The 27,408-nt window shown below is 41.0% G+C and overlaps 2 protein-coding genes across 12 annotated transcripts; one reads left to right on the top strand and one right to left on the bottom strand.

Annotated features, from left to right (window-relative positions):
* Positions 1 to 846: 846 nt before the first annotated feature.
* On the bottom strand, positions 847 to 14,729 carry CBX3 (chromobox 3). 4 transcript variants are annotated; one of them, XM_085226226.1, is made up of 6 exons: positions 13,902 to 14,024; positions 12,625 to 12,675; positions 8,605 to 8,747; positions 6,585 to 6,750; positions 5,119 to 5,213; positions 847 to 3,515 (listed from the first exon to the last, which is right to left on the bottom strand). In XM_085226226.1, the coding sequence occupies exons 2-6, from the start codon at positions 12,646 to 12,648 to the stop codon at positions 3,389 to 3,391; spliced, it is 555 nt and encodes a 184-aa protein (XP_085082352.1). In that variant the 5' UTR covers positions 12,649 to 12,675; positions 13,902 to 14,024; the 3' UTR covers positions 847 to 3,388. The 4 variants fall into 4 exon arrangements, with proteins under 4 accessions (XP_085082352.1, XP_085082353.1, XP_085082354.1 ...); XM_085226227.1 differs by lacking the exon at positions 13,902 to 14,024 and adding an exon at positions 13,266 to 13,844; XM_085226228.1 differs by lacking the exons at positions 12,625 to 12,675; positions 13,902 to 14,024 and adding an exon at positions 14,447 to 14,729.
* On the top strand, positions 14,026 to 26,472 carry HNRNPA2B1 (heterogeneous nuclear ribonucleoprotein A2/B1). 8 transcript variants are annotated; one of them, XR_014883908.1, is made up of 13 exons: positions 14,026 to 14,252; positions 18,173 to 18,283; positions 19,078 to 19,224; positions 20,765 to 20,975; positions 21,300 to 21,401; positions 21,474 to 21,563; positions 22,129 to 22,191; positions 22,604 to 22,723; positions 22,961 to 23,083; positions 23,782 to 23,864; positions 24,712 to 24,934; positions 25,172 to 25,302; positions 26,125 to 26,472. XR_014883908.1 is itself a non-coding variant. In XM_085226223.1 (11 exons), exons 1-10 carry the CDS (start codon positions 14,223 to 14,225, stop codon positions 23,841 to 23,843), a joined length of 1,059 nt encoding a protein of 352 aa, XP_085082349.1. In that variant the 5' UTR covers positions 14,026 to 14,222; the 3' UTR covers positions 23,844 to 23,864; positions 26,125 to 26,472. The 8 variants fall into 8 exon arrangements, 6 of the variants coding, with proteins under 6 accessions (XP_085082349.1, XP_085082347.1, XP_085082348.1 ...); XR_014883907.1 differs by lacking the exon at positions 24,712 to 24,934; XM_085226223.1 differs by lacking the exons at positions 24,712 to 24,934; positions 25,172 to 25,302.
* The last annotated feature ends 936 nt before the right edge of the window (positions 26,473 to 27,408 follow it).

The raw sequence follows: 27,408 nt of genomic DNA, 5'->3' as shown, positions 1-27,408 counted from the left end.
GGGGGCATCTGCCTTGGCTCTTAGCCCCAGGTTAGAGGTCTCACAGCAAAGCAGTTGCCTTAAGTTAACCAGTTACATTCCAAAGCTGAATTAATAAGAGATGATGCTTTGAGAAAGAATTCTGAAAAAAGGGCACCAAAAAGTATCAGAGGTCAGGAAAATGCTGAGGAAAATGCCAAGGACGTTGCAGACAGCTCTTAGAACAGGGAAGAGGGACAAACTACACTGTGAGAGCCCGATGTGGGTGAGTAAATGGGATAACTTGCAGTTAGGCAAAATGTACTCCTAGTTACATTATGGCAACTTACCACGTGTCCTAAATGCACGATAGTGCACTAAGCAACCTTCAAATAGTTTTAGAGAACCAGATCATGAATCTGTAATTATCATAAAGCACATAGCATTGGTTTGTGCTGAACTGATATAATCAGCTTACAGTGCTGACTGCTTATTTTGCAGACGCAAAGAATACCTATTTTATTCAATTTGACAGTGAATTTGCAGTTGGTTAATGAAGCAAAAAACAGATACCAGAACTATATTCTTCTTTCCCAACGAAGTAAGAACCAGGTTGCAAAAAGCTGATGCCATCATGAATTATGATTTAAATTTGAGGGTAACCTAGCACTACCTATAATGAACACATGCTAATAAAACTCTTCATGTGGCTAATGAAGCAAACCAAACAGGGAAGAGGAGTAGTAAAGGAGCAAATACAACTAAAAGCAACTGTTTGTTTTTGGACAGCAAGATCAGCACAGAGTGATGATGAAACGACAGCCTGAAATCCGTTTGCTTTGGAGTCAGAAAGGACAATGACCAGAAACCTCTGCATAACTCACTAACTACAGAAGATAATTCATTTATTTAGTCAGTCAAAGTTACTAACATTTGATAACGTCTTTTTGCATATGTACCAAGCACATTCAGCATAACTTTACAGAACTTGTAACTTCCAAGTGTTGCATTTCGTCACTGTCAAAATGTAGTTTGACACAAATCAAGGGGGGAAGGGGGAAAAGAGAAAACAAATACCAGTCAGCATTTCTACCATCATAATGTAAAAAATTAGAAATCTACGTAACTGTAACAAGCTGTATGGTAGTTTAAATGTGAGTACAGTGCATTTTTACAGATTGTCAAAAGGAAGAATCAAATATACGTAAAAGCTGTATCTAGTTGCAAAATAACATTTTAAAGGTTACAAATTGAAACAACCTTTCAACAGAAATCGTTACACACCTACCATTTACGATAACTGACTCTTCAATCTATATTGACTAAAATCAGCCATGTTATATAAACTCAATATCCACTCTTGAAACAAAGAAACTTCAAAGTTTCAGACAGTATAACACAAACTCTGAAATATTTTAAGACTGAATTTAGAAGTATTTCATACTGAAGAAAAAGACAGGAAAATGCATGCTGCTTTAGAATTCTCATTTAGCCTGTGTATTTCTCAGGCAACTGGGTAAAAAAGCAATATTTGGAAATCCTACACAACAAGTGTATTAATATTCCTATTAGAAGCCCCAAAGAATTAAGCCATGAACTCTGCAGACTTGCACATACAACAAATTCCGAGAAATTTCTCAAAGGAGCAGGCAAGAGAAGCAAGCTAAGCTCTGAAACCATCATTAACCTGAGCAAGGGAACCCCACACGACATTTATTTTTTTTTCCCCTACAGCCACAGAGCCTGAATTGCACCCAAATCTGGGAAGAAAAAATATTAAGATAAAGCAGTTACACCTAAAAAGGTATCTTAGCATTACTTCAACCATCCCAGTGTTTACTTGCAATTAAATGTTTTACAGTGGTTCCATTCATGATATAAACAGCTTTTTAATCTACATGAAAACAAGTGGTTTTAATCACAATTTTTAAGCCTCTGTCAAAAAGAAAATCAAGAGTAGACTAAAAGGTTCTTTTTTTTTCCCCCCTCAGGATACCTATGAAGTTTTCCAGGAATAGCTGTTGTTAAGGAATCTTATCATCCCACGTAGGACTGCGACAGCACCATGTGACATGATTATTCTAGTCAAAACTTAACAATAGGAATTCTAAAACAAGGTTGGCCACTGACCTATGAAGAGGCAAAGCTTAAGGCCAAACCACCATGCTAGTCATAACCCAAATAAAAGAATGCATGTAGACAAAAGCAAGTGAAGAGAGGAGTAACAACTGGAAGAAGAACAAAAAAAGGCAAAATTCTTTTTGTCCAACTACTCCATCCTTCACTTTTGCCGACCTGAGGGCATTCTCCCAGCAGCAGATGACATGACCCATTTTAGAATTTAACGAGAAACAAAGCCTCTTGATTTAAAAGTATACAGCTTAGAATCTGGATTAAAATATTACACTTTAAAGACCTAGAACTGAGGAAGTATTTTTCAGGTCACTGCCCGAAGAGTAATTCTACCTGAACCATCCCACCACTTGTTACAGTATAGCCCCATACGAAGATCTGAAATCAAAGCAAAGGCTGACACTGTCAACACACCAGGTATTTTCCAATACATCTGCAGAGGCCACTTGGCCCTGTGACCAGCAGCCATACCCAGGCAGCACGGCTGCTATCTGCGTGGCTTACAAGTACCCAGAGCACATGAATTTCACAGCCCAAAAGAAGTCAGCTCTTTCTGGCTGAAAATAAATAATATTACACTTCACCAAAAAAATTAAAGAGAATCAAAGCCTGACATTTGTCTGACATTGTGATTACAGAGTAGCAGTGGGGTAATACCAATAAATCTATCCCCAAAAGAACAACTTACAGTTAAATACATCATGAACTGAGAGCTTAACATATAAAAGGTTCAGAAATATCATACCGCTTCAAAAGAGTCACAGCCTATCATTATAAAGGAAGAATATAAAACTATTTTATTGACCACTGTTCACCAGTATTTACAATAAAGTAAACAATATACAGTCTGATAACATTCAAATTACTACAAAGTTAATTTTCACCTGGTCTTCTTGGGATCATGTGACCCCAAATACTAAAAAGAATGAGTCTACACGTGTAAAGGGCTAGGTTTGGGTAAAGAAGATACATGCACATCAACTGTATAGAAGACTACAAAACATCTGTGAGCTTGTTTAGACATTCATTAAGATTCAATAATAACCATGGAAGTTTATGAATGTTTTATAAAAGCTTTTACCTAGTATGGAGGAAGTAGTAGTATCAAATGCTCTCCTGTGATAAATGAAATGAGTTGCAGAAAGCTTTTATTTACTCGCTGTTGATGCAAAACACACTACTTCAAAAAAATATCAAATTTGAATTTTGTTAGAATGTATGCTTCTCACATTGCTAATAAATCAAATTTCAGGTTTTAATATTCATATATATATAAAAAAAAAAGTGATGCAAACAATTATTGTGCTTCATCTTCTGGGCATGAATGCCAAGTTAGTCGTTCTTCATAAAAAGCGATTACGATCTGAGGACACTTCACATTAGCTTCTTTGGCCAGCACCAGATCTGCCTCGTCAGAGTCTTTCCTGATGGGAAAGGAAGGGAGATTAAAAAAAAAAGAAAAGCATAATTACTAATTCTCTTAATTAACCTATATTCATATCAGGGTTCTTTAAATTATTTTAACATCAAATGGGTTTCAGGAAGAGTATGTTTTCATATAAATGTAGCAGCTCTCGATATATCATAACATTATGAAAAATGCCAGCTAGAAATCAGTTTTCAATACACTTTTCACTTTAGCTATAAAGAATTTCTTTGCTAACAATAAGATTTCACAGCTGATACGTTCCTTCGCAAGTTTTTCCTATTCCAGGGGAAAACACTGTTTAAGAGAAATTATTCCTACAGTTACCAAATGCAGTATATAATTAAGTAAGTAAAACTACACTAATTTTACTTTAAAGCATAATTGGAACTTCAAAGTGAGACTTGTAAAATGTAGTAGCAGCAGTCTTCGAAGGTAGTATTCACATCCAAATTGTATTAGAAGTTAAGCAAGTAACTGCAATTTCTGAGCCTGTCTTGGAGTAACAAAAAAAATATTTCAATCGAACATGCTTTAGGCTCCTTTTCAAAGAGCATGCTGATTGTACAAGTCAGCTCTATGACCACATATTCATATCTATCTTTGTTGACTGCAATCAATTACGAAGAAACTAATCCACTACAAACAAACTAAAAAGAAAATGCTCCTTTCTTGTTTTCCTTTGTGTTTTATTCTGCCAGTTTCACTACAGAAATTCAAGTAGTCATAATCCACATTTTCAAACTTCTCTCAGTTCCATGTATTAAAGAGAATTTGAAGTCAGAAGGCAGACAACCTTTCCAAAGCACTGATCTTCAAGAGTCTAAGCACACTGCGTGACAAACCAATTCTCTGGAGACTGTTCAGTTTGACACTACTAAAGAAACTAGGCCTTTCTAAAAGATTGTTGGAAACTATAATTCTTATCCCAGCACCACAGAAAATCAAACTCCAAGCAAATGTTAATTCAACCCTTATATTCTCAATGCTAGATAAAAAAAAAGTTACCCTGCTTCTCTACTGCAAAGACAAGATGTCTTCTGCTAACATCATAGCTAATAGAACTGTTTTCCTCCTACCCTCCAAATAACATTAACTCCCCAAAGCACTTTTCCCTGTTACAGGCCCATAATGACAAACTTCTTCATATTGTTTGTTCTTCATCACATCTTCAGCTTCCTCCACTAGTTGCTTCCAACTGTCTATCCACCTGATTGCACACAAAACAGCAGACACTAAGTTTGGTTAAAAGATTGGCTGCCTAGCAGCTAGAATCTGCTTATGTAAAACAAGTAAAAGCAGAGTTCTACCTGAAATTTCCCTAGCAAGAATGCTACTCAGATACATCTTTTCCATACAAATGCCAGCTCTAAATTCCATTTCTATGATATTGAATCAAGAGAATCTAAAGTCATTTTGGTTTTGGAAGAAAGAAGGACTAAGTACTAAGTAATGACACAACTTTTGCTTCTGCAAGAACACAGGGTTAATAAGCAGACTGCCAGCTTCTTTCCGTTTGCTGAAATGAAATTGTCACATTAGCTAAGTGCAACTACCAGCCCTCCCTCAATATGGCTCAGAACCGTGGATGTAAGACTTACCATTTCATGAGGAACATAAGCTCTCCGCTGCTATCCGTAGCCCCAATTATCCTCTCAGGATCAAGACCCCTTGCAAACCCTCTCGGTTTATCAACCTATCGAGTAAGTTAAAAGATTATTATCTATCAACATCTAACTACCCTTTTATTCTGGCATTAGAGCTAGATATACGCATTAATGTGTGTGTGTGAATCAGAACAACAAAATATAGCATTACATTATTATAAAAGCTATCGCTACATACAAAAGTTGTCTGAAGATGATATAAATTTTATGTTTCTCTTGACTGACCTTTAGACCTAGTCATTCAGATGCAGAGTAACAATGAAGGATTTTTTCATTAATGGCTCTAGCCATTCTTTCTGAAAACTCAGTAGATGAATCAAGTGGTCTCAAATCTTTATAGAAAATAAACAAGCATGGCTAATGAAACAAACTGAACAGGCAAAACAAAAAACTACACTCCTGGCAGCAGGCAAAATATGTTCTTTTCAGCAAAACAACAAACCTGGGCACTTAGGTTGGCTTAAGCCAACTGTGAAACTGCACCCTTAGGGCACACCTCAACTCTTCTTGGCTCGCTGAAATCACATCTGTGGTGAACAACATGAACTGCTTGCCTCTAGTTTCACAATACCTTTGTGAGACAGTGACTGCTACCGTATCAGGTGAAGCCATAAAATTAACTTCACACAGAAACAAAAATGTTATTTGTAGTATTTACAAATATTGCTTCTGATGCCTTCCAACGTCACCTAGTAATTGACAGCACACATCCAGCAGCTGTCTTCAGTAAACCGCTGACACTGACAGCTTTGATTTACATTGTTAGTTTGAAAGTTTAGAGAGAAAAATGTGTACTGCTGAACATACTATATTAAGCACATTATTTTGCTCTTATTAGCACTAAACTTATTGTATTGTTGGCTCATTTAAATTGGAGGTGAAACCAAATATCCATGAAATAGTAGATTTTCTTCAGTCACCCTTTCTACACCCTTCCTACCACCATGTCCAGTCCTAATTTAAGCAAGTGCTTGGTCTTCCCATTTTGCTATCTTCCCACTCACCTATTTAAAAATCATAGTTCATACAAAAGCCAGAACAGAACTTTCGCTTGTTCCATTCACAACCATTTTACTCTAACACAAACTGACCACATTGTTCATTAGTAACTCTCAATCAGTCTTACTTTTGATTATTCAGCAAGAATCACAGAACATCATCAGGGCTTCTGGTCATAAAAAGGAACAATCAATCATCTTTTACCCACCATTTGGGCGGTCTCATTAATCACTATAAAAAAATTACACTTTCCAAACCACAGTTCCAGTTCTGCGATTCTTAGTTTTAGGACTATGGTTGTTCTAGTTCTCCAAGTCACAACAGAATTTTTAGGGCAGAAGGTCGGAGAGGTAGAAAGAAACAAAGGAGAAACAAAGTTTAGCACATGAACATATACTTACAGAATCACGTTTTTTCTTTGATTTACTATCATCAGATTCGCTATCTGACAGTGATTTTCTTTTCGCACCATCTGTTTTTTCTTTACCAGCTTTCTGAGAGTTCAGAAAAGCTTCAATTAGCTCTGGACAATCTAAGTTTTCTTCAGGCTCCCACGTGTTGTCAGCACTGAAACATACATACATTTATGTAAAACTAGGAAAAGAAGAGAAGCGTACAACTAGCTACATGGCTCACCCTAAGCAAGTCATTCCTTTCCTCAACATATAAGGTATCTTTCTTAAACTCAGGATGCTTCTCTAGCCATCTGCCCTAGGCTTCGTGCACTACATTTGATGACTGAAAAAAGAAAGCTCTGCTATGCTGAAGAATACTGCTGAATTGTTCTTAAATTTGAGATACAGAATAAGCAGCTCTATTAACTCCTATGATGTTGGTGGAAGCGACAACATGCAACCCTCATCCTACCTGTACATTTAAACTTAATTCCTGGTTCCCCTAAAGGCTGACCATGCAAACAAGCTATTTGGTAAGAGCATAAACTAAGACTTCAGGAGAACAATCCCCACTAGAAATGACATAAATGTATATATATCTAAGCTTCTATGTACCAGAAACGCACTCAAAAGTATCATCTGAGCACTGAACTGTTTCTCACTCCTCCACCTGTAGAGCTTTTGGAGCTGGTCCAGAGGAGGTCCACGAAAATTATCAAAGGGGTGCAGCATCTCCCCTATGAAGACAGATTGAGGGAGCTGGGCTTGTTCAGCCTGGAGAAGAGAAGGCTCGGGGAAGACTCGATAGCAACCTTCCATTACTTAAAGGGAACTTAGAAACAGGAGGGAAATCAACTTTTTACAGGGGTAGAAAGTGATAGGAGAAGGGGGAACAGTTTTAATCTGAGAGGGGAGATTTAGATTAGATGTCAGGGGAGAACTTTTCACTGAGAGACAGGTGATACACTGGCACAGTTGCCCAGCTGTTGATGCTCCATCCCTGGAGGCATTCAAGGCCAGGTTGGATGGGGCCCTGGGCAAACCTGAGCTCATGGACAGCAGCCCACCCATGGCAGGGGACTGGAACCGATCGGGCCCTGAAGTCCCTTCCAACCCAAACCATGCTAATAGGCTGTAATTATAGAAAAAAAAAAAAAAAAGGGCTCCATATCCAGAACTGGGTATTGCAATTGTTCTAGAGAGTATGTATTTTGTTAAACAACATTTTACGCCATCCATGAATGTTCCCTCCAACAGTTAAGCACCTCATCAGAAGTCCTCAGGCACTAAAATATTGCCACAGTGCTACTGCACTAACAGGATGTCTACCTATTATTTTCAGTTACCAAAACTTTAAGGTGCTAGAATGCAGAAGGTTGCTTTGGGAGATATGTATATGTAACTACTAATGTTAAGATGCTAGACTTTAACATTCAATGCATCCTCTTTTCTTGGCTGATGGAAGCACTGTTGTGCTTACAAAAGGCCGGGGATAGAGACTGAAAAACACCTTTTCAGTATGTCTAATGAAAGCAATCATGCCACAGAATTCTTTTTGTAAATTTGCCTATTTCAAGAGCAACTCAAAAAAACAAACCCTCCCCCCTCCCCAAAAAAAAGCAAATTCACAGCTTCAGAGCTGCCTGTTTAAAGCCCTGCAAACTTTATTTCTCAGAAATAACATTCATTCCTCTGCATAAGAAAGTATACCTATTTTATGACAACTGTCAGCCTAGCATACCTTGATTGATATTGACACAAGCTAGATCAAAGAGCAGTGGCAAAAGAACAATCACTGAGGGCTTTGTATAAGGTTTTGGAACGTGACCAAGCACAAACCCTAAGCTACCAGTCTTCTATTTTATTGTCATAGTTGACTGCTCCACCTGAATAGACATTTATGCTGTCCTTCCCTTTCAGCTCTTTAAAGCGTATCCCCACCATCCAATCCCCCATCCACACAGTTATTTCAAATAAATGGTTAATATTTAGCATTGTACCAGAAAAAATAATGGTAATGCCTTACTCTGTAAATCCTTTCCACTTCAAGTAGTATTCCACCTTTCCATTCACAACACGTCTGTCCAGGACTTTCTCCACAACAAATTCTTCAGGCTCTGCCTCTTCAACTTTTTTACCTTTGCCATTTTGTTTCTTTCCCATTTTGTGCTACAAAAGAAATTCAGAATGCCATTATTCATTCTTTTGCTTTACATCGTTACTTCACTGGCCAAATCCAACTTTGCTCAGTAAACAGCAAGGAATCATGTATTTATTCACACTAGACCTAGAAGCTCAGACTTGTTTCACGTTAGTGCATGAGGTCAGGTAACCTGAGCAAGACATGGTAATATTTTGGGTTGTTTTTTTTTTTTTTTTTTTTTTTCCAGCCACTTAATGAGATACCCAACATAGAACACCAGTTTTTATAAAGGTGAAATATCTTTGTCCGTATACTCAGTGCCTCCACTCCCCTTGTAAATTTAATTCTCAGAGTGCTACATGCTCAAAATTTTATCAATTTTATCAAGCTTCTATATATCAAGCTCCGTGCCCGTGAAAAGGCGGAGGGCAAGAAACAGCATGAGGCAGAAGTAAAGAAAAGTAATAAGGGAAAATGCATGAAACAGAAAAGGGGTGCTACTCAAAAAAAAAAAAAGTTACTACCTTTACCAATAAAAAAAAAAAAAGAAAAAAAAAAGCTGAAGGGAGCAAAGTTTACAATGTAGTGCTACCATAACAAAATATTCAATAATAATCGATAATTATTGAACAGGATGCATGCCAGGAGCAGCAAACTACTGCAGTCCCTTCCCACTATCAGCCACGCACCAATGCAACTAACATTCAGAGGGATGTCAGAAAGGTGCAAACGTTAAGACAGCTACACTTAAGGTACAGCACTTAACATGTAATTAAAATCTTTCTAATTTAAAAAACTCAAGTGTTTCAAGTTTACATTTGATATACTTTAAATAATATTCTTCAAGTTCTTAAAATAAATATTACATCCACATCATCCTCAAGGCATTCCCAGTTTAATAAGGCACAATTCAATATTGGTAGAAGGACACCTTTCAGAATTTCCTTGTTTGCAATCTGGAAAAGGTCAGGACGTGTCTATAATCATGTTGTATCCCATTTCTGGAGCACCAACAGACCAAAAGCAGTCTGATGGCCATTTTGGATCGCTCCTTACAGGAAAATTGTTAAAATGGCAGCCATAAATTAATGGGAACAGTATTAATCTCTAAGAGCACACAGTCACGCAGCACCTTAAAACAGACAAAGCTACTTCCTCACTAATGCGCTTCCTACATGACAGAAAGAGGCAAGCAGAAGCCATGGAGCACCTGCCTTTACTTTGTGGCACTTTTCTAGTCCTCTCTAGAATGACCATGGGTTAGTTTGAGCATACTGCGAAGCAATTTGAAACTGATTTTTAGACTTTGCAGAATTTTTCCTTGATGTGGTAAAAGGAAGGAAAAAAAGTGTCTGTCAGACGCAAAGAAAACTCTTCTTTTTGCAAAATGAAGAAGCTGACCTGCCTTTCCAAGCCTACTCTTTGTGTTCTTCCTTTTTTTTTTTTTTTTTTTTTGCATTAACTTCTCCTCCCCAAAACACCTTTACTCTCGATAGCAACCCATGAATTGAAGGTGCAAACAGCAAAGGTGAGGAAAAGGTTTGAATTCCTCCTTCAAACAGCAAGTTTCCATATATGACTATATGTTGTGTGACACTCGTTTTGACTTGGGAATAGAAAAGAGATTATTTAAAACAGAGCATGTATTTCCACTTTGATAATAACTACCTGCACATCCCAGCTGTATTTTGAACCCATACTCATGTCTGAGAAGTACCAACCACACTGGCTTTTTTTTGCCTCCACAGGAAAGAAAATAAAAGAATGCAGGACTGAAGGTAAATGAACATAAACGTATGAAAACATCCACCTTGTTTATGAAGGCTGCTTATTGCAATAAATGAAAGTATCAAAAAGAGAAATGAGATGAGGAAAACGGGGGGAAAAAAAGAAGCAAGGAGAAAAAAGACAGACTCACTATACCACGCTAACAACATCCTAATTACTGCTGTTGAGGCAAGTGGGCTACAAGTGGAACATCTCCATCTGTGCTCTCCACTGGACTAAAACCCTGTGGTTCAAAAAAAGGCTGTTTTCTGATAACTGTTCTCAGCTTCTTTCATTCTCATCACCTAAACGTTGTGGACCTCTGCATCAAATAACTTTTCTTTAAAAGAAATGCAAACTCTTTAGGACTTTAGACAGCTACATAATTTTCCACAGGAGAAAATGAAGATTACAGGATCTGATCCTTTATCTCAAAGGTCAGTAAGCAATAACAAAGTCAAGGGTGCGTTGCTTTTTGCTCTAAATATTAGAGGTTTCACTACATCTTCTGAATAACGCTACTTTCCAAACACTTCCTGAGCCTTTTTAATCTACTAAAATAATATTTGACAGCAGAGCCTGAAGAAATAATGAAGAATGGTAACTCCTGAGATTATACAAACCAATGTAAATCTCACCCTGGAGGTGAATGTAGCAGCTGACCCAGAACAAAGGGCAGAAACATCCACCAGATCCCTGAAGCTCCCTTCTTTAGGGTTACCTGTTCTAAACCTTAAAACGGGCATCTAAGCTCTGGATGCTCACTTGTGACTTGCTTTCTGAAGTCACATCCAACAGACAGAGATGGTTTTCAATGGGTAACGACTCTTTCTTTGAGGGGCAATGTTAGAACAGAGACGTGATGTTGCAATGGAGTGTTTCACGATACAAGAGGTAACAAATTCAGAATTACAGCTCCAGAGCTACGCTACCCCCAGTATATCTAAGTTTTGCATTCAAATATGCAATGAAGCAGAATTAGTTACGGTTCCCATGGGAACCATAACTGATTTTCCTGACCTGTGCAGCAAAATTCTGAACATCATATCAAAAATACTGCAGTTGCAGACACTTTCCCCTCCCTGAGGCACTCCCTCCCTGGGCTGGTAACTGCTCCTCTTCCTCAAATTAGGGAGAAGTGGACAATCAATTACTAACAGAAAGTTCAGACATTCATCTTGATGAAATCTTTAGAACAGTTTGCCATCATATAATGTCAAACAAGCACTGCACTTCGAAGCCAGGAGTTAATATGAGTTTTTAATGTACCTCAATCTGGGTCAATTAGCAACCATTTTAGTAATTTAAGAACGGGCCTTTTGAGTGCATAATAAGTCCGTTGTTCTGCTATCCAAATGTCCAATTGTATCTACGCATCCTGCTTCAACCTCAGATGCATCTCATGCTATATTTCTTCAGTTCTTCCACACACACACATATATGTGTATATATATATATATTTATATATAAAGTAAGTAGTTGAATGGCAATTAAAATGATTTTTCCAGCAACCAACTGCCTTTAGAAGTTCATATTTTAACGTCAAGCAAAGCTTTACAGGGACTTGAGAACCATGAATGCATCATTAAAATAGTTCAGGAGGGATTGACATCTGGTAATCTCTGCTCCTATGAAATTCAAAGAAACCGTTAAAAAAAAAATAAATAAATTTCAAAGGGCATCTTAACTATACCACATCATTTCCCAGTAATGTTATTTTTCTTCTGTAAGGACCACCTTTGCTCAATTTGTTCTTTTGTTTTTTTCTGAATAGACTAGGAGAAATTAAATGAATACATGATTTTACTTATTTTTACATAAACAATGAATTACATGGTATCCTGAAAGGAGGCTAAAAAAATCCTTAGTGCTTTCTACAACAGGACAGATGAAATAGTGCACAGTCCTTTTGTTTTTTTTTATTCCCCAACAAGTCTCTGTAGAAATGGCAGATCTGTTAAAGCCAAAGAGAATGTCCTTTCTAGTAGCCTTACTTTCCGGACCTGAAATTTTGGTCAGAAAAATGCTGGGGAGGGGAGATGTGGATGTATCTTTTAAATGGAGATGCCAAGTTATAAGTTTGAAGAAAAATATGTTGATTACATCCTTACATACTTTAGGTGTGCATGAACTTACCAATGTAGTTTTATTGGAGGCCATTTTTATTGCAGACTTGCAGAGCTTTTACTAGAAAAATGCATGACAATTAAAAGGAAGTTTACGTTACTCAAAGAAAGGCATCCCAATACAACATGGTCCTTGTTCCAACCCCCATGTATTCACGGCATAGAACATTTACAGAATGGATTAAATCCAGGACAAGAAGCAGCTTACTGCTTTGTCCGGCATAACCCAGTAACACACCTTTACCTAGCCAGGATAAATAGTGACAAAGTGATAGATGGGGTTGAAAAAAGGTTTTCCCAAGGCCTTCTAAGGCACGGAGACGTTTGTAGGGAAAAGGGGGAGGACCATCAGGGATGCTTATTTCCTTAAACCCAACAGAACAGGAGCTCAGATTCCAGCAGTTAACTATGATATAGGTTTAGATGTATTAACTGTGGATCTGGCGGGGAGCAGCTACACATCTGCAGTGTAACAGAGCACCCACCGCTTTCAAAACTGCACATATTTATTTTAATGCATAACGCTGCCCTCCGATTCTCAAGTTTGCACGAATTAAGGCCCTGCACCGACGTGAGCTCGGCTAAGCTGCACACGCTACGTTTATCCTAGGCAAGCGAGTCCAATACCATCCATCCCCTTCACCACCGCACCTCTCACACCGACCACCTCTGTAAGCACGTATCGTCCCCGCCCCGTTCCAACTACAAAACTTCGGCTCGCACACAGGCCCGGGCACGGCTCGCACACGGCCCAGCAGGGCCCGACGGCTCGGCCCGCCGCCCAGCGCCCCGCTAGGGGAGGCCCCGGCAGCCCCACGCCAGGTGGCGGGAAGGGCCGGGCGGGAGCTCCTCGCGTCCCCGTCGGAAAGGAAGGAGAAAGGGGAAAGAAACCACAAGAACAGTCCCGATACCCTTCCTCCCCTCCCCCCCGAGGAACGGAGCCCCGCGGGCCGCCGGGAGGGAGGGAGGGAGGAGGAAGGAGGGGGGGCAGCGCCTCGCCATGCCCGCGCCCCCCCGCCCCGCCACGTTTCCCCGCCGCGGAGGCCGCCCCGGTCGCTGGCGGGCGGCTTTGTCTGCCCGGCCCGGCCCCGCCGCCCGCCCTCCCTCTTCCCTCCCTTCCTTTCCGCGGGCCCTCCCGCCGTGCCCGCTCCTCCCGCCGCCGCCGCGCTAAGGGCTGTGGGGGGTCGGCCGCACCCCGCGCTCCATCCCCGCGTCGGCGGGGAGAAAATGGGGGAGCGGGGAGCGCCGCCGGGGCGAGGAAAGAAGGGGAGAAAGAAGGATACAGACTTCACTGCCGCTCGGCCGCGCCGCTCCCCCGTCTCCTCCCGGCTCTCGCCCTGCGCGCTCTGAGCGGCGGCGGCATCCGAGGGGCCGGGGGGGGAGGGGAGGGGGCGGGGAACGGCGCGGGGCGGGCCGGGCCGGGCGGGCGGCGCGGGGCGGGCTGGGCCGAGCCGAGCGCGCCGGCGGCTGACGGGGCAGAGCGCACGACGCCGCCTACGCGCCAGCCGCAACCTCCTCCCGTTGTCGCCGCCAGCACAGGAGGGGGCCAAGACGTCTGTCCCACGGGGGGCGAGCGCAGGACCGCGCCAGGCGTCCAAACGGAGGAAGATGCCTCGCGGCGACAGAGAGAGCGACTGGGTGAGGGCAGCCAGCGGGCCGCGGGCGGCCGCCGCCATCATGGCCGCCACCGCGAGGGCGGGAGAGGGCCCGGCCGGGGGGCCGCGGCGGGCGGGAGAGGCCTTTATTGGCGGCGGCCGGAGATTCGTGCGGGGCTGAGGGGAGAGAGCGGGAGGCCCGGCGCCGTGTCGCTGCTGCGGAGCGGCAGCACTCACCCTTTCTCGCCGCGCGTGAGAGGAAAGGGGAGTGCGCGAGGAAGGTGAGCGCTGCGTGGCTGCCGGCGGAACGCGGCTGGCCGCGGCCGGGCCCACCTTTCTCCACCGAGCCGAACTCCAGGGTTATCGCTTCCCGCCTCCCGCCCGGGCGGAGGGGGAGGGGGCCGCGGCGCTGCGTTGTGCCGTGTTCCCGCCCGCGGAGGGTGGTGGGGGTGCAGGGCCGCTGCGGCTAATTATAACCCCGCACTACGAGGTGCAGTCTTCGGCAATTTCCGGAGGGGGGAGGAGGGGAAGAAGCAACGTTGTGCCAGCGACGGTCGGGCGGCTTCGGATCTACTCGGGCACGTATTAGAGAGCTCTTCCGCGGTCGGAAATTGCCGAGTGGGTTGGGGGAGTCGGTGAGCGCTGCGTCTTTTTTTTCCGGAAATTGCCGAGCTTGAGCCGAGTGCCGGTTTCGTCGTGTCGGCCGATTCCGGAAATCGCCGAAACGAGCCGAACGGATTGCCATTTCTGTTTCGGCTGTTTCCGGCGACTGCCGAAGCGGATAAGCTCGCGAGGACGACTCCTTCGGCTCATTTCGGAGACGGCCATTAGTAACGGCGTCGATGACTTTTTATTAGGTGACAAAAACACGGAGGGGCTTCGCACAGAACTGCTGCCTCTCAGGACTGATTTAGGCTCTAGATCCGAGCTGTTTTTTAATTAAACTCCGGAGGCGCGGCCGGGTGGAGGAGGAGGGCGCTCGCAGTGCGCGGAGCCGAATTTCAAATTACGTAACAGCTGCGGCAGCCATTGCTGAGGGCCGTGCGCCGCGCCGGGAAGGGACCGCCACCATGAAGAACATGGTACGTGTGGGGGGCGGCCCGGAGCTCCATTTTAAGGGGGTACCGCTCTCGGTTCCGCGCACGGAGCGCGTTTTTGCGGGTCTGAGGGTTACGAGAGGACCGTGGCTGAGCTCACCCGGCGCGGGCACGGGAGGTGCTGCGGCTGTTGGGCCGCTCTGTGCGGGGGAGGGCAGCGATGGGGAGGAAAGTTCTGGAAGCTGCGGTTGGGGCCGGGTCGCTGCTGAGGGGAGGCGGATGCTGCGGTTCAGGCGAGGGCGGGTTAGGTCTTTCGAGGTGGCTCTGGGAGCGCGGTGATGGAGGTTGGTGGGAGCCCGGCCCGGGACGCGTCGTCGCCCCGCGGGCAGCAGCGGAGCCGCCGCCGGTAATGGCGGCGGAAGGGGGAGGGGGAAAATGGCGGAGCCGAGAGCGGCGGGGGAAGGGGGAGGGGGGAGGCCGCGCCTGCAAACTGACACCCCGCGTCTGGCTGCGCGGCGGTGCTGGGCAGCTGGCTTCCGCGCAGCCCCAGGGCTCGCGTGGCGCCGGTGGGCGGTCGACCGAGATCGGTTTCCCGGCAGTCGTCCTCCCCGCCGCGCCGCGCTCCCTGGAGGAGGCGGCTCCGGGCGCCATTTTGCTCCCTGACTGCGGGGCTGCTCTGCTGATCGCCGCCACATGGCGGAGCCGCCGCCTCCCCGCTCGCTCCTTCGGCGTCGGGTGGCAGGGCGGGCCGGCCTCGGGCTGGGGCGCGGCGAGGCGCTGCGGCGGGCTGAAAGAGGAGCAGCGCCGTGCTGGGGATCCCGCCCGGCTCCTGACTGAAGATGCCGGAGGACTGCTAAGATTCTCACGCGCTGTCTGTCCCTGCCTTAGAAAGCGTTACGGAGGCATCTTAAAAGGTTTATCTTTTGGCTTCTGTATTGAGAGTGGAGGGAAGAGGCAGCGGGTTCTGTTTAGTGAAGAGTTTTCGTGAAATATTGGAAAAGGACCGTAGTTAAAATAGTTTATGATCGTGCACGTTACTAAGCGCGCAGTTACCAGAGGCAGCTGGACCCTGGCTGGGGTTGTGGTCGGAGACTCACAACTAACAGTGTAAGGCAGTGCCTACGTGTGGAGTAGCACTTTGGATACTTTCATACGTTTTTCATTTGTGTAGTGGTAGTCACATTGCCACGTCCTGACTGTGTATATGCTTACCTGTTGCTTTGGCTAGGGCATATGCTGGTGTAGCAGTACTTGATCGATGAGTGTATGATGATGTATGAACTTGCAGCTGTTCTCTTTATCAGTAATGTGTGGTACGTGTTTGCTCTCTAAAAAGCAAATGTAGTTATTATGGTTGGAGGTAGACTTCCTTAAGTTTCATTTTCACATACGACCTGAGTGCTTAGTGGGAAAATCCACATGCTGTTAAAATTTTCCAAATTCCCAACTTTTTATCCTAGTTCTGCTGTTTGACATATGTACGTATGGCAATTGATTGTGTAGAGAAAAGTGTCTCCCATGGGCCTATGGAACCAGTAGGTAGTGGTTAATCTCGAAGCAATTGAACTGAAATAGTTAGAAGAAAAGGGCATTTGTGCGTTTTAAGCAGTCATTGGTTAACATTTCTCTGCTAGCCTACTCAGGCAAGAAATGCTTACATGGCTTCCAACATGCAGCTTTAATTCAAGTCTCGAATACAGCATCCTTTCCCTTATTCTGTTCAAAAGATTCTATGAAGAGAAACTTCATATAATGTGTGTTCGTTGTGTCAAAACTATCCTGCCAAACTTTTCCCATCTGTAGACCAAAGGGACAGCATTAGCTTTCTTTATATTTCTTAGACGAAAAAATACTTTGAATCTATTTTGGGTGTAATGCTTTTAAGTGACACTGAAGTAATGTCCTCAAGCAGCATGCTTAATTGGAGGTGGAAAAGGAATAGTCAATAGTTGCTGCATTTTTTCTTAGCTGGTAATACAGCAATGCATTTTTAACAAAACTGATTCAATATCATCTCCAGTAATGTTTTCCATGTTGCACAGTTCTAGATCATACCTGCCTCTGACAGCTTCAGAAAACATGTGGATTGGCTGAATGCTCGTTATTTAAAAAAAATAAAATTGGTTTTTAAAATGATGAGTATAATGCTGACATAATATTTACATTGGAATTCTCCTGGAAGAAAGCCTGGCAGGACAGTTACCTCCTTCAGACAAGATCCTGAAATTCTGCATTTTGTTAAAGGGTCTTTTTTTTATCAGCTGTTTGGCATATGAGATAACAATATGTATCATCCAGTGATGCTCCTGCTTATGGAAAAGAACATTTACAATACATTCTTAGTATATTAAGTACATGGGGGGTTGAAAGGCTGTTAGTTTCTGCATTATAATTACCATGTACAAAAAACGTGTAATGTCGTCTTATTGGCTTTGAGCTTTTTTTAATGATTTACTTGTCATAGCAGAAGTTTCTGCTGAATGAGCTCAATTGAAATTTCTTTGAGAAGTGATTAAGACTTTTCCTGAAAATGTAGTTCATACACTTAAAGGGAAATATGAGGAATTTTTTCTACTTAGTTTTGATGTTGCTGATGTTGGTAGGGGATGCATTTACTACTAATTCCAGATAAATTTTACAGATATTCCAGCGTGCATCATTTGACTAATAATGAAATCTGAGTCAGTGACCTAGAACATTTTAACTGTTTTGTTATTACTTAGCGGTTTGTGTAAATAACTTGTTTGTATTGATGTACGGTAATGTGAGTTATATATTTTTAAAATGAATGATATCTGGAATAGAATCAGACAGTATGAATGGATTCGTGTTTCCCGTAGCGAGGACACTTCGTTAGTTTGGGGGCATTTTTTTTTCTAATGCAGTTGTAAGAAGTTTTATATTAATCTAATCTTTTCTGTGGTAGAGGGAAAAGGAGCAGTTCCGCAAGCTGTTCATTGGCGGCTTAAGCTTTGAAACAACAGAGGAAAGCTTGAGGAATTACTACGAGCAATGGGGAAAGCTTACAGATTGCGTGGTAAGTTTGGCATGCTAATGCACAGTGATGATGCGGAATGTGTAAAAATTATAGTAGGGGGAGCTGTCTGTTTAATAGCTTAATATAAGAGAGAATGTTTAACGTTAAATTTTGAGTTCCTGCAGTTGGTTCAGACTTATCAGTCCTTCAAAGCTATACGCAGATTTCCTTCTGCACACTGCTGATAAAATGCAGTTTGTTTCTTGTAAAATCTCAAATTATCTCTAACCGCTGATTACAGCTGTTGAAAATTAACTGGGGTATCATTGCTTGAAATGCATTAGGGAGTGCCAAGTGCACTACTGCATCAGCACCTGTGTAACCAGTAACCTTTGGAAGAAAGCTTCTACTTTAGTAAGCAGTCCTGTTGAAGCTAGAGGTGAATGGTTTTCTTTAGTCTGTGACTTTTGTATACTTGTTACATCTACTGTAGTTGTACTGAAGTTGTTCCACTGGTCTTGTTTTCAGAACAGTAAATATGTATTTCATAATCTAAAGAGCGTGGTCTTCAGAGAGGTAGAAACGAATGTTTGATTTTTAGAGAAAGATACACGTATATAAACATGAATCGTTGCTGCTGAGTATTTTCTGAGTTATTGGTAGGGTATTAGAGGACAGTAGTATTACGAATTTCTCTGGTGCCATGTGGATGCTGCTCATGTATTTGGTCTGTATAGCTTGCTGCTTCATACATAACTGTATTTGAATTAGGTTCTAGTTTTCTCCAAATGTTGTTGCTGTTCAGTTTAACGTGAGACATGTAGAAGTGATTGAAATTTGTTCATTGTTTTTAGGTAATGCGGGATCCTGCAAGCAAAAGATCAAGGGGGTTTGGTTTTGTAACATTCTCCTCAATGGCCGAAGTTGATGCAGCCATGGCTGCAAGACCTCACACAATTGATGGAAGGGTGGTGGAGCCTAAGAGAGCTGTGGCTAGAGAGGTAAACATGGGACTGAAAGCAGATCCTTTTCATGCTTTGAGAGACTACTCTGCATTCTTATTTCAAACTGTCTCTGTTTGAATTTGTTGAAAAGGTCTGGTTGGGACACTGTTTCCACATCTTTAGTCTGTTCATTGACTGCTACTACTATAGTAACTATGTATTATTCTGGGTGTGAATCATGTCTGCAAGGGATGCTAACTGGATCTGAAAGTATTCTTAGCTGAAATGTGTTGGGATGTCTGTAATTATGCAAATTCTAGACCATCTCTTTTCTGGGATCATTACTGTTATTAGACCTCAAATTAGGAAACTCTTATTAATCTTCTGAGTATTTCTGTAATTTCTGTGACAGAAGTAAAAAAAATAGAGAACACAGTATTGGGATCTGTGCTTTCCTTCCAATGGTGGTGATCAGAATCAGCCTAAGACTATTCACATTTTTGCTCCTTGCACATTTGATTTTAAAATCCAGACTGTAAATTAGATGGGCACACAGTAAAGCAGTATACCTGGGTTACTGTAGCATTGAGATATTTGAGCAAACTCATGTTCTTGTTAACTCGTGTTCTCTGCGTTGTTGGAGCTGTGGGAGGATTTAGTCACTTCAAGCACAAGGTTTGACCCAAATTTTTAATGTTTTTGGACAGATTAACTGCAACTGAATGAGGTGTCTTGTGGTAATTTCCATTTTCCCAGAACTAGAAGTGGTACCCTTGTTAGCAATCCCAGTTTTCATTCAGCTTCCAGAAGAATACAGGGTTGATTAGCACTTGGAAAAACGTAACTAAAAGAAAGCAGGACATGTGCATACTCTCTGTACACACAAAGCTATTGCTGGGCTTTAGGGATAAAGGGATAAGCAGTTGCTTAAATATTATGCTCAAAACACTTTTCAATTTTTTTTTTTTTTTTTAAAGTATGTGGAGAGTTATATTTGTTTTAGTGCAGAGCTGTGGATGTGCTGTAGTTGAAGGAGCTTTGCAAGTAAGTGGAATGCAGGCTTTGTTGCCATTGGAGAGGTGGACAGAGGAAGCTGATGCATTTTTGTTTTAAGTTAACAAAGCTTTTTTTTGTTTTGTTATTAAGAAATTGTTCAGACAGTTGGTCTGACAGTTTTCTCTAAATTTATTTAAAGGATTTTCAATTACTTCTATACATTTCATTATACATTGTAGAAGCACAGAATGGCTTGGGTTGGAAGGGACCTCAAGGATCATCAAGTTCCAACTCCCCGCTGTAGGCAAGGCCACCAACCTCCATATCTAATGCTAGACTAGGCTGCCCAGGACTCCATCCAACCTGGCTTTGAACTCTTCCAGGGATGGGGTATCCACAACCTTTTCCCCCATCTCCCATCATTTTTCAGTGCATTTAGAACTTTCATGTGGGTTTGGGGAGGACAACTGTTGTCTTCATGCATTGAAAGAAGTCTACCTCAGTGTCTGAAAACCTTAGTATTGCATTCCCGATAACCTGAAAAAAAAATGATTTGCTAAATTGCTTTTCTTTGTGGTAATTTGGAGAATTGTTTTAATAGGAATCTGGCAAACCTGGTGCTCATGTTACTGTGAAGAAACTATTTGTTGGTGGTATTAAAGAGGACACCGAGGAGCACCACCTTCGTGACTACTTTGAGGAATATGGAAAAATTGACACTATTGAAATCATTACTGACAGACAGTCTGGTAAAAAGAGAGGGTTTGGATTTGTTACATTTGATGACCATGATCCTGTGGATAAAATTGTATGTAAGTAATCTTCATCTCGCTGCTTTATTTGATAATGTTGATGCTTACAGTCACGGTACTTGTGCGAAGCTAAATTTAGAATAAATAGGTAATAGGAATGCTTAAGTGAATGTAATATGATAGTTATGGTGAATTGTGGGGACAGGTATTTTAAACAAATGATCTAGTACCTAACGAAATTATTTTAGTATTTATAATTTTAAAAATAACAGTAGGGAGTACGTATGGGCCAGTTTGGGAATGACTGCATTTTTGGCTCGAGATTCTTCTTGTTGCCAGATCAGTACTTAAATGCTTACAACGTTTTGTTTCATGTGATTACAGTGCAGAAGTATCACACCATTAATGGCCACAATGCAGAAGTAAGGAAAGCCCTCTCTAGACAGGAAATGCAGGAAGTTCAAAATTCTAGGAGTGGGAGAGGAGGTATGTTCAGTTAATGCTTTATAGTTTGTTTTTCTCATGATTTTGCTGCTTACAAATGTTAAATTGTTATAGGGAACTTTGGTTTTGGTGATGCACGTGGAGGTGGTGGCAACTTTGGTCCGGGACCTGGCAGCAATTTCAGAGGTGGAGCTGGTAAGACAGGCATGTTTGTAGCATTTTTTTGTTTGTTTACATCATCCTTCAGGTTCTGGGTGATAGTAAGCTACTACTGTTCAATTGAAACGCATCTCTAACTGTTACGGAATTTTTGGGAAAGATAACTTGAAAAACTCTTGCATAGTACACAAATAGATGAGGTACCTTTTTATAAACTCAAGTGGTTTCATTTTTAAACAATTCTATTACAAGCTGAAATTAACTTAAACTTGGTAATTTTGATAAGAAATTCACCTGTTGCTTCTCTGTAATTATATGGAGTGCTCAGGAGCTTCATGGTGAGGGGTTTCTTTATTGAACATTTAAATTACATAAAAGCCAACCAGGTTAGCTATGTTCAAAACTAACCTAGTACTTTACAAATGCAAGAAAGTAGGTGGTGTAGAGAGATGGTAGATATACTGTTTCACGTGCATTTTATCCAGATTCAAGTATGTGTACTTCACTGTGTGAGATCTGAGTCTTAACGTCATATGGTTTAGATAAAAATTAGTTTGCTACAGGTGAATTGAAATACATATACTTTTTTTTTTTTTTTTCCCTCCAACAGATGGATATGGGAGCGGCCGTGGGTTTGGTGATGGGTATAATGGATATGGTGGAGGGCCTGGAGGTAAGTTTGCTTCTGTTTGTATTTTTATTTTCTTCTTTCACTTAGAACTGTTTATGCATTCATTTACTATTCATGTAAAACTTTCGAAGTGCCATAGATATTTTGTTGGCTTTAAGAAACACACACAACTATTGGCTCACACTATACCTGACGTGGGAAATTGTATGGTTATCTTATGAATAACTATGCCCTTCTCTTTAGGATGGCAGCAAGTCACTTCATTGATGCTTTTAGGCAGTCTGGCTAGTGGGTTTTAGTCACAGTTTAGCTAGGGTGGGAATTCAGTATACATCTTCCTAGAACTCCTACCCTTTTCCTTCCCCTGTAGACTTGTCAGCAGAAAAATATCCTGTGTAGAATCTGGTTACCTTCTACACTGAAAAGCTTATTTTAAAGGATTATATTGTCATAGGTGGCAACTTCGGTGGCAGCCCTGGTTACGGAGGAGGAAGAGGAGGATATGGTGGAGGAGGACCTGGATATGGCAACCAGGGTGGGGGCTATGGAGGTGGCTATGACAACTATGGAGGAGGTAACCTACGGGTTTGAAGTGACCAAGTTTCAGTTGTAAATCAGCTCAAATCGTATGAAATCTGGGAGGTGTATGGTGGAGTAAGCAATCTCAATTTTACAAATGGAATGAAAAAGCAGCCGATATCATGTGCTGCTGGACTATTTGCATGATTTTGTCTTTTAATTGTGTAATTATGAGAATTCTGTGAACATTGTAGCTCATCCAGACATGTCTGTTCTTGTATTGATAATTCAGGCAATTATGGAAGTGGAAACTACAATGACTTCGGAAACTACAACCAGCAGCCTTCCAATTATGGTCCAATGAAGAGTGGAAATTTTGGTGGCAGCAGGAACATGGGGGGACCATATGGTGGAGGTATGTCTTGATATGCTTTGGAGCCAGACTGGGCAAGCTTCGGTCCTTTGGAGAGGTGGGAGGGTGATAAGACAGGTAAAAATTGCTAGCTTCTACAACAGATGCACAGTACATGTTTGTTCTATGTAGTGTATGAGTTGGCTGCAGTTTTTCGTTGATCTCAACACTGTAAAGTTTGTTTTGGGGAAAATGATAACCCCTGCCTCTTTTCCCTCTAGAACATTAGAAAAAATACCATGCAGATTCCATTCAGTAAGGACTTGGAGCACAACTTGTAACATCCACTAAACTTACTGGGGTTTCTTCTGTTGCTTTCTTGTTCTAATGTCACCTTTTCCTGTCATTTCCTGCTTTTAGTTGTCTTGATGTTATTTAATGTGCTGTATAAAACTCCTGGAATGGAAACTGAAACAAGAACCCCTTTCTTGTCAGGTTGCAAGTAACTCCACCCTCGCAGTGAGGCTCAAAACTATGCAGTACATCAAATTACATGTGGCCCTGTTGAGCCTTCTAGGATTTCAGCGTGTAGTTGTGGCACTTTCTGGGCATTAGTAGGAGAACATGGTGAAATGTTAAAAGCTGTGGATATGCCATCTCTAGAAGTAAACCGGATGTTAATTTTGATAGACTAGTTCGAAGTATTCTTAGATGGAAGTGCACTGACTTAACCGTTGTTTCTCTCTTTGCTGTAATTGTAGGCAACTATGGTCCCGGTGGCAGTGGAGGAAGTGGTGGCTATGGAGGGAGAAGCCGTTACTGAGCTTCTGCAAGCTTGCCATGGGTAAGTATGTTTTTAAGTGCTAAAATTGCAGTGATTCGTGAGAGTAGCTGCAGGAGTTAAAAGTTTTTTTAGGATATTATCTTTCCTATAAATAATGGTTAGCTGAATAATTTCATAACCTATTTTTTTACTCTTTACTTCTGTTGAAACAGGCTTCACTGTATAAATAGGAGAGGATGAGAGCCCAGAGGTAACAGAACAGCTTCAGGTTATGGAAATAACAATGTTAAGGAAACACTTATCTCAGTCATGCATAAATATGCAGTGGTATGGCAGAAGACACCAGAGCAGATGCAGAGAGCCATTTTGTGAATGGATTTGGATTATTTAATAACATTACCTTACTGTGGAGGAAGGATTGTAAAAATGCCTTTGAGACAGTTTCTTAGCTTTTTAATTGTTGTTTCTTTTTAGTGGTCTTTGTAAGTGTAGAAGCATTCCTTTGATAATGTTAAATTTGTAAGTTTCAGGTGACATGTGAAACCTTTTTTAAGATTTTTCTCAAAGTTTTGAAAAGCTATTAGCCAGGATCATGGTGTAATAAGACATAACGTTTTCCTTTTAAAAATTTAAGTGCGTGTGTAGAGTTAAGAAGCTGTTGTACATTTATGATTTAATAAAATAATTCTAAAGGAAATATTGTGTAATTTTAGATTTTTTTTTTTAACGTTGTAAAATAAGGAAAGGAGTGGGTAGTATAAGGTCCCACAAATAATACAAAGCTATTGTTGTACGTGTAAAATTAAATGCTGGTCAGAAAAAAAAAAGTATGTTGTCTTTAAATGATCAGGTTTAAAATATCTAGATAACTTAAGGGATATCTCTGCAAGGAGAAACACCTTTTTAGATCTTTTAGATGCTGCTTCTTCAATGGCAAGGAAAGGAAATATCCCCAGCGAGGTACTCTTCCAGGGACACAGGTGTAGTACAAGAGAACTCTTGAAAACGTCACTAAGTTCAGCCAGTCTTAAAAAGCTGCGCTGTATTACTGCAATAGTTGTATAAGGATGCCAACGAAGGCTGAGGGAGTAGAGCAAACTTAGTTCTAAGCTTCAGTTAAACTTCTTTAGGTAAGATCTTATTTACTTTTTTTCTTTCTTAATGTTCCAAAACTGAGAAACTAATATGTGACAGTATTCTTTCAGTATAGTGATTGTTGTTATGTAGTTTAACATAGCAATGAATTGTGTTAACAATTATCAACTGAAGAGAAATATGTGTATCCTGTTTTCTTGTATTAAATTTTCTACGTACAGATTTTTGTGAATTTCAGCTACTTAACGTATTTTTTTCCTACTGGAATCTAGCTATGATATGAATCCTGGACAAGCATAGACTGCTGCCACTGTACTCTGCTACAGTTGAACAAATGAGACCTGCAAGTGTCCATTAGTAAAGCTTTGCAAGGGTTCCATCCCTGGTGTTGGTAGTTAAAATGGTAGGTCACATGTTAATTAAATCATACAACTTTATTTATGCATCCTGCAACATTTTATTTTTTCTTGGGAGACTATGCATTATGGTGGTTGCAAGGTGATGCAATGAAGGTAGCGCTGTGCTGTTAAAAATGAACTGTGTTGTTATGTGTCTTGTCTGCTGTAATCTATAACACGTTTCATCCTGAAGGTTCCCAAGTAACTTTAGACTGTTTACGTGTAAGGAAAAAAAAAAAATTGCACTACAGAATACATCTGCCTCTGTGAAGGAATGTGTCGTCCATTCTTGTAACTGCATAAGCAGTTCTTTAGGAGGAGAGGTGAAAGCTTCGAATGAAACTGCAGGTGGTATTTTATGAGTGTACAATGTAATTACCTAAATTGGAATTTGGCTAGAATGATGAGGTTTCCACCATTTTTTATAGTTCTTGCAGCTAATAAACCTTAGTGCCAAATTCAGTCAGCCTTACTCTCATTGCATTGAATGTTTGATCCTCAAATTAATGAAAATTTGCCAAGTAATGAGTCATCTGAGTAAGGGTGGCATACTCCATATGATCTGGTTTTCAAACAAAAACCCACAAAACCTTAAAAAAAAAAAAAAAAAAAAAGCCCACATCCTAATTTCAAAGTTCCATTGCTTTTGACAGGCTAATTACTGAAGAATGTGGACTCAGCTAACGACAGTCCTGTTCCTTTTGTGTTAGACACACCAGTGAACTGCTTATACTTCTTTTTAAAGATGGCTGAAGTTCCCCTATTGGTAATTTGGTTTAGACATATGTGATAAACTTCTTCAGATACACTTTTTTTTTCTTTGGCAGGAAGGTGCCATGCTGCAGGTAACTAATGAAGAAGTGGTCAACCACAGAAACGCTTCAAGAAATAAGAAATTCTGTATCATCAGAAAATAGTTGTTTTTGCTGCCTTCATTAAAAACCTAGCGGTTAAATGAATACTGATAAAATATCACAATTAGTACAGCTCCCTGTAATGATGGGTTTTTTTAAATGATAGTAATAATTGTCTTGTAAACATTTCGAATAAAACTCAGATTCGTTAGGAGAAACAAATTACTAATGTTAAAATAGCGAACATTCTGTGAGTTGAAGGTTTAACTACATATTTTTATAACTTTCATAGCTTTAAAATAAAGTATTTTTTATACCAAAGTAGTTCTAGTGTAATGCTTAATAAAATTTAGCGTGTGTCTAACATTAAATAATGTTGATTTGCAGCTTCTAGAACCTTTGACGATTTGAAATGTGCCATTTTGAGGTGGAGTTAAAAACCAAATTTACTTGGCAAGTGTATGCACAAACCTGTATCTCTGAACGTAGGCATCTGTTCTCTGTTGGGAGAAACAGTGCTGCAAACAAAACAAGCTGATTTTTTTGCTCTTGGATGCAATTGCTTTAAAACAGCTATCCGGCTGTTTTTTATTAACTTCAAAAAAACAAAAACCAAAACTGCTCCTTTCCCATTAATGCAACTTACCATTTACAACAGTTCAGCAGTAGCTTTATCCTTCTTACCTGTAATGAGCTTTTAGTGTCAGTGGAGAAAGATTTAATGGAAAGTCCTGCTGTACCAGAACCATATTACTGATGGTTGCATCTTCAAACAATCATGAGCTTGGGAAAGCTCTAGTTGGGAATATATTTGAGGGAAGGTGTCTTGTTTCAACCTACTGCTTGCTTACATAAGTTATTCTGAACTTGAAATGTTTATGCCTGGTTTCAGTACACTCATGTATTTAACCTTTATTATAACCCAAAAACACTATTTAAGGATTTAAAATGACTTTTTTTTTTTTGTATGTTAAGTTGAACTTTGAAATATTTGCATAGGTATCCAGTGGGCTGCAACGGAAGCAGAAAATGAAGATGTGCAAAATCTGCTTTACTTTCCTCTTTCCAATAGAATGAGTTAATCACTTGATTAGGAATTTGCCTTTTTTTCTGGAACTTTAGATATAGTTAATGGACGTTTTTCCTTACAGTTGACAAGTCGACATTCAGATCACATAACTGCAAAAAAATACTTCAGAAGGGAATAATAATCATCTCTCTGCTTGATATTTACACTCTTTCAATAGTTTCATATTT

Source organism: Meleagris gallopavo, chromosome 6 (genome assembly GCF_905368555.1).
Source record: "Meleagris gallopavo chromosome 6, MGAL_WU_HG_1.1, whole genome shotgun sequence".
In the NCBI taxonomy this organism is placed as follows: domain Eukaryota; kingdom Metazoa; phylum Chordata; class Aves; order Galliformes; family Phasianidae; genus Meleagris; species Meleagris gallopavo.
Note: the sequence above shows the minus strand (reverse complement) of the source record. Positions and strands in the feature narration are given on the sequence as shown.

Coding starts and splice junctions, on each gene's coding strand:
- HNRNPA2B1 (XM_085226223.1), top strand. CDS start 14,223: ATGCCTCGCGGCGACAGAGAGAGCGACTGG. Junction 20,976..21,299: donor TCCTGTGGATAAAATTGTAT/GTAAGTAATCTT, acceptor ATGTGATTACAG/TGCAGAAGTATCACACCATT. Junction 21,564..22,128: donor AGGTGGAGCTGGTAAGACAG/GCATGTTTGTAG, acceptor TCCCTCCAACAG/ATGGATATGGGAGCGGCCGT.
- CBX3 (XM_085226226.1), bottom strand. CDS start 12,648: ATGGCCTCCAATAAAACTACATTG. Junction 8,748..12,624: donor CCTCCAATAAAACTACATTG/GTAAGTTCATGC, acceptor TTTCTTTTGTAG/CACAAAATGGGAAAGAAACA. Junction 3,516..5,118: donor CTTATGTTCCTCATGAAATG/GTAAGTCTTACA, acceptor CTTTCCCATCAG/GAAAGACTCTGACGAGGCAG.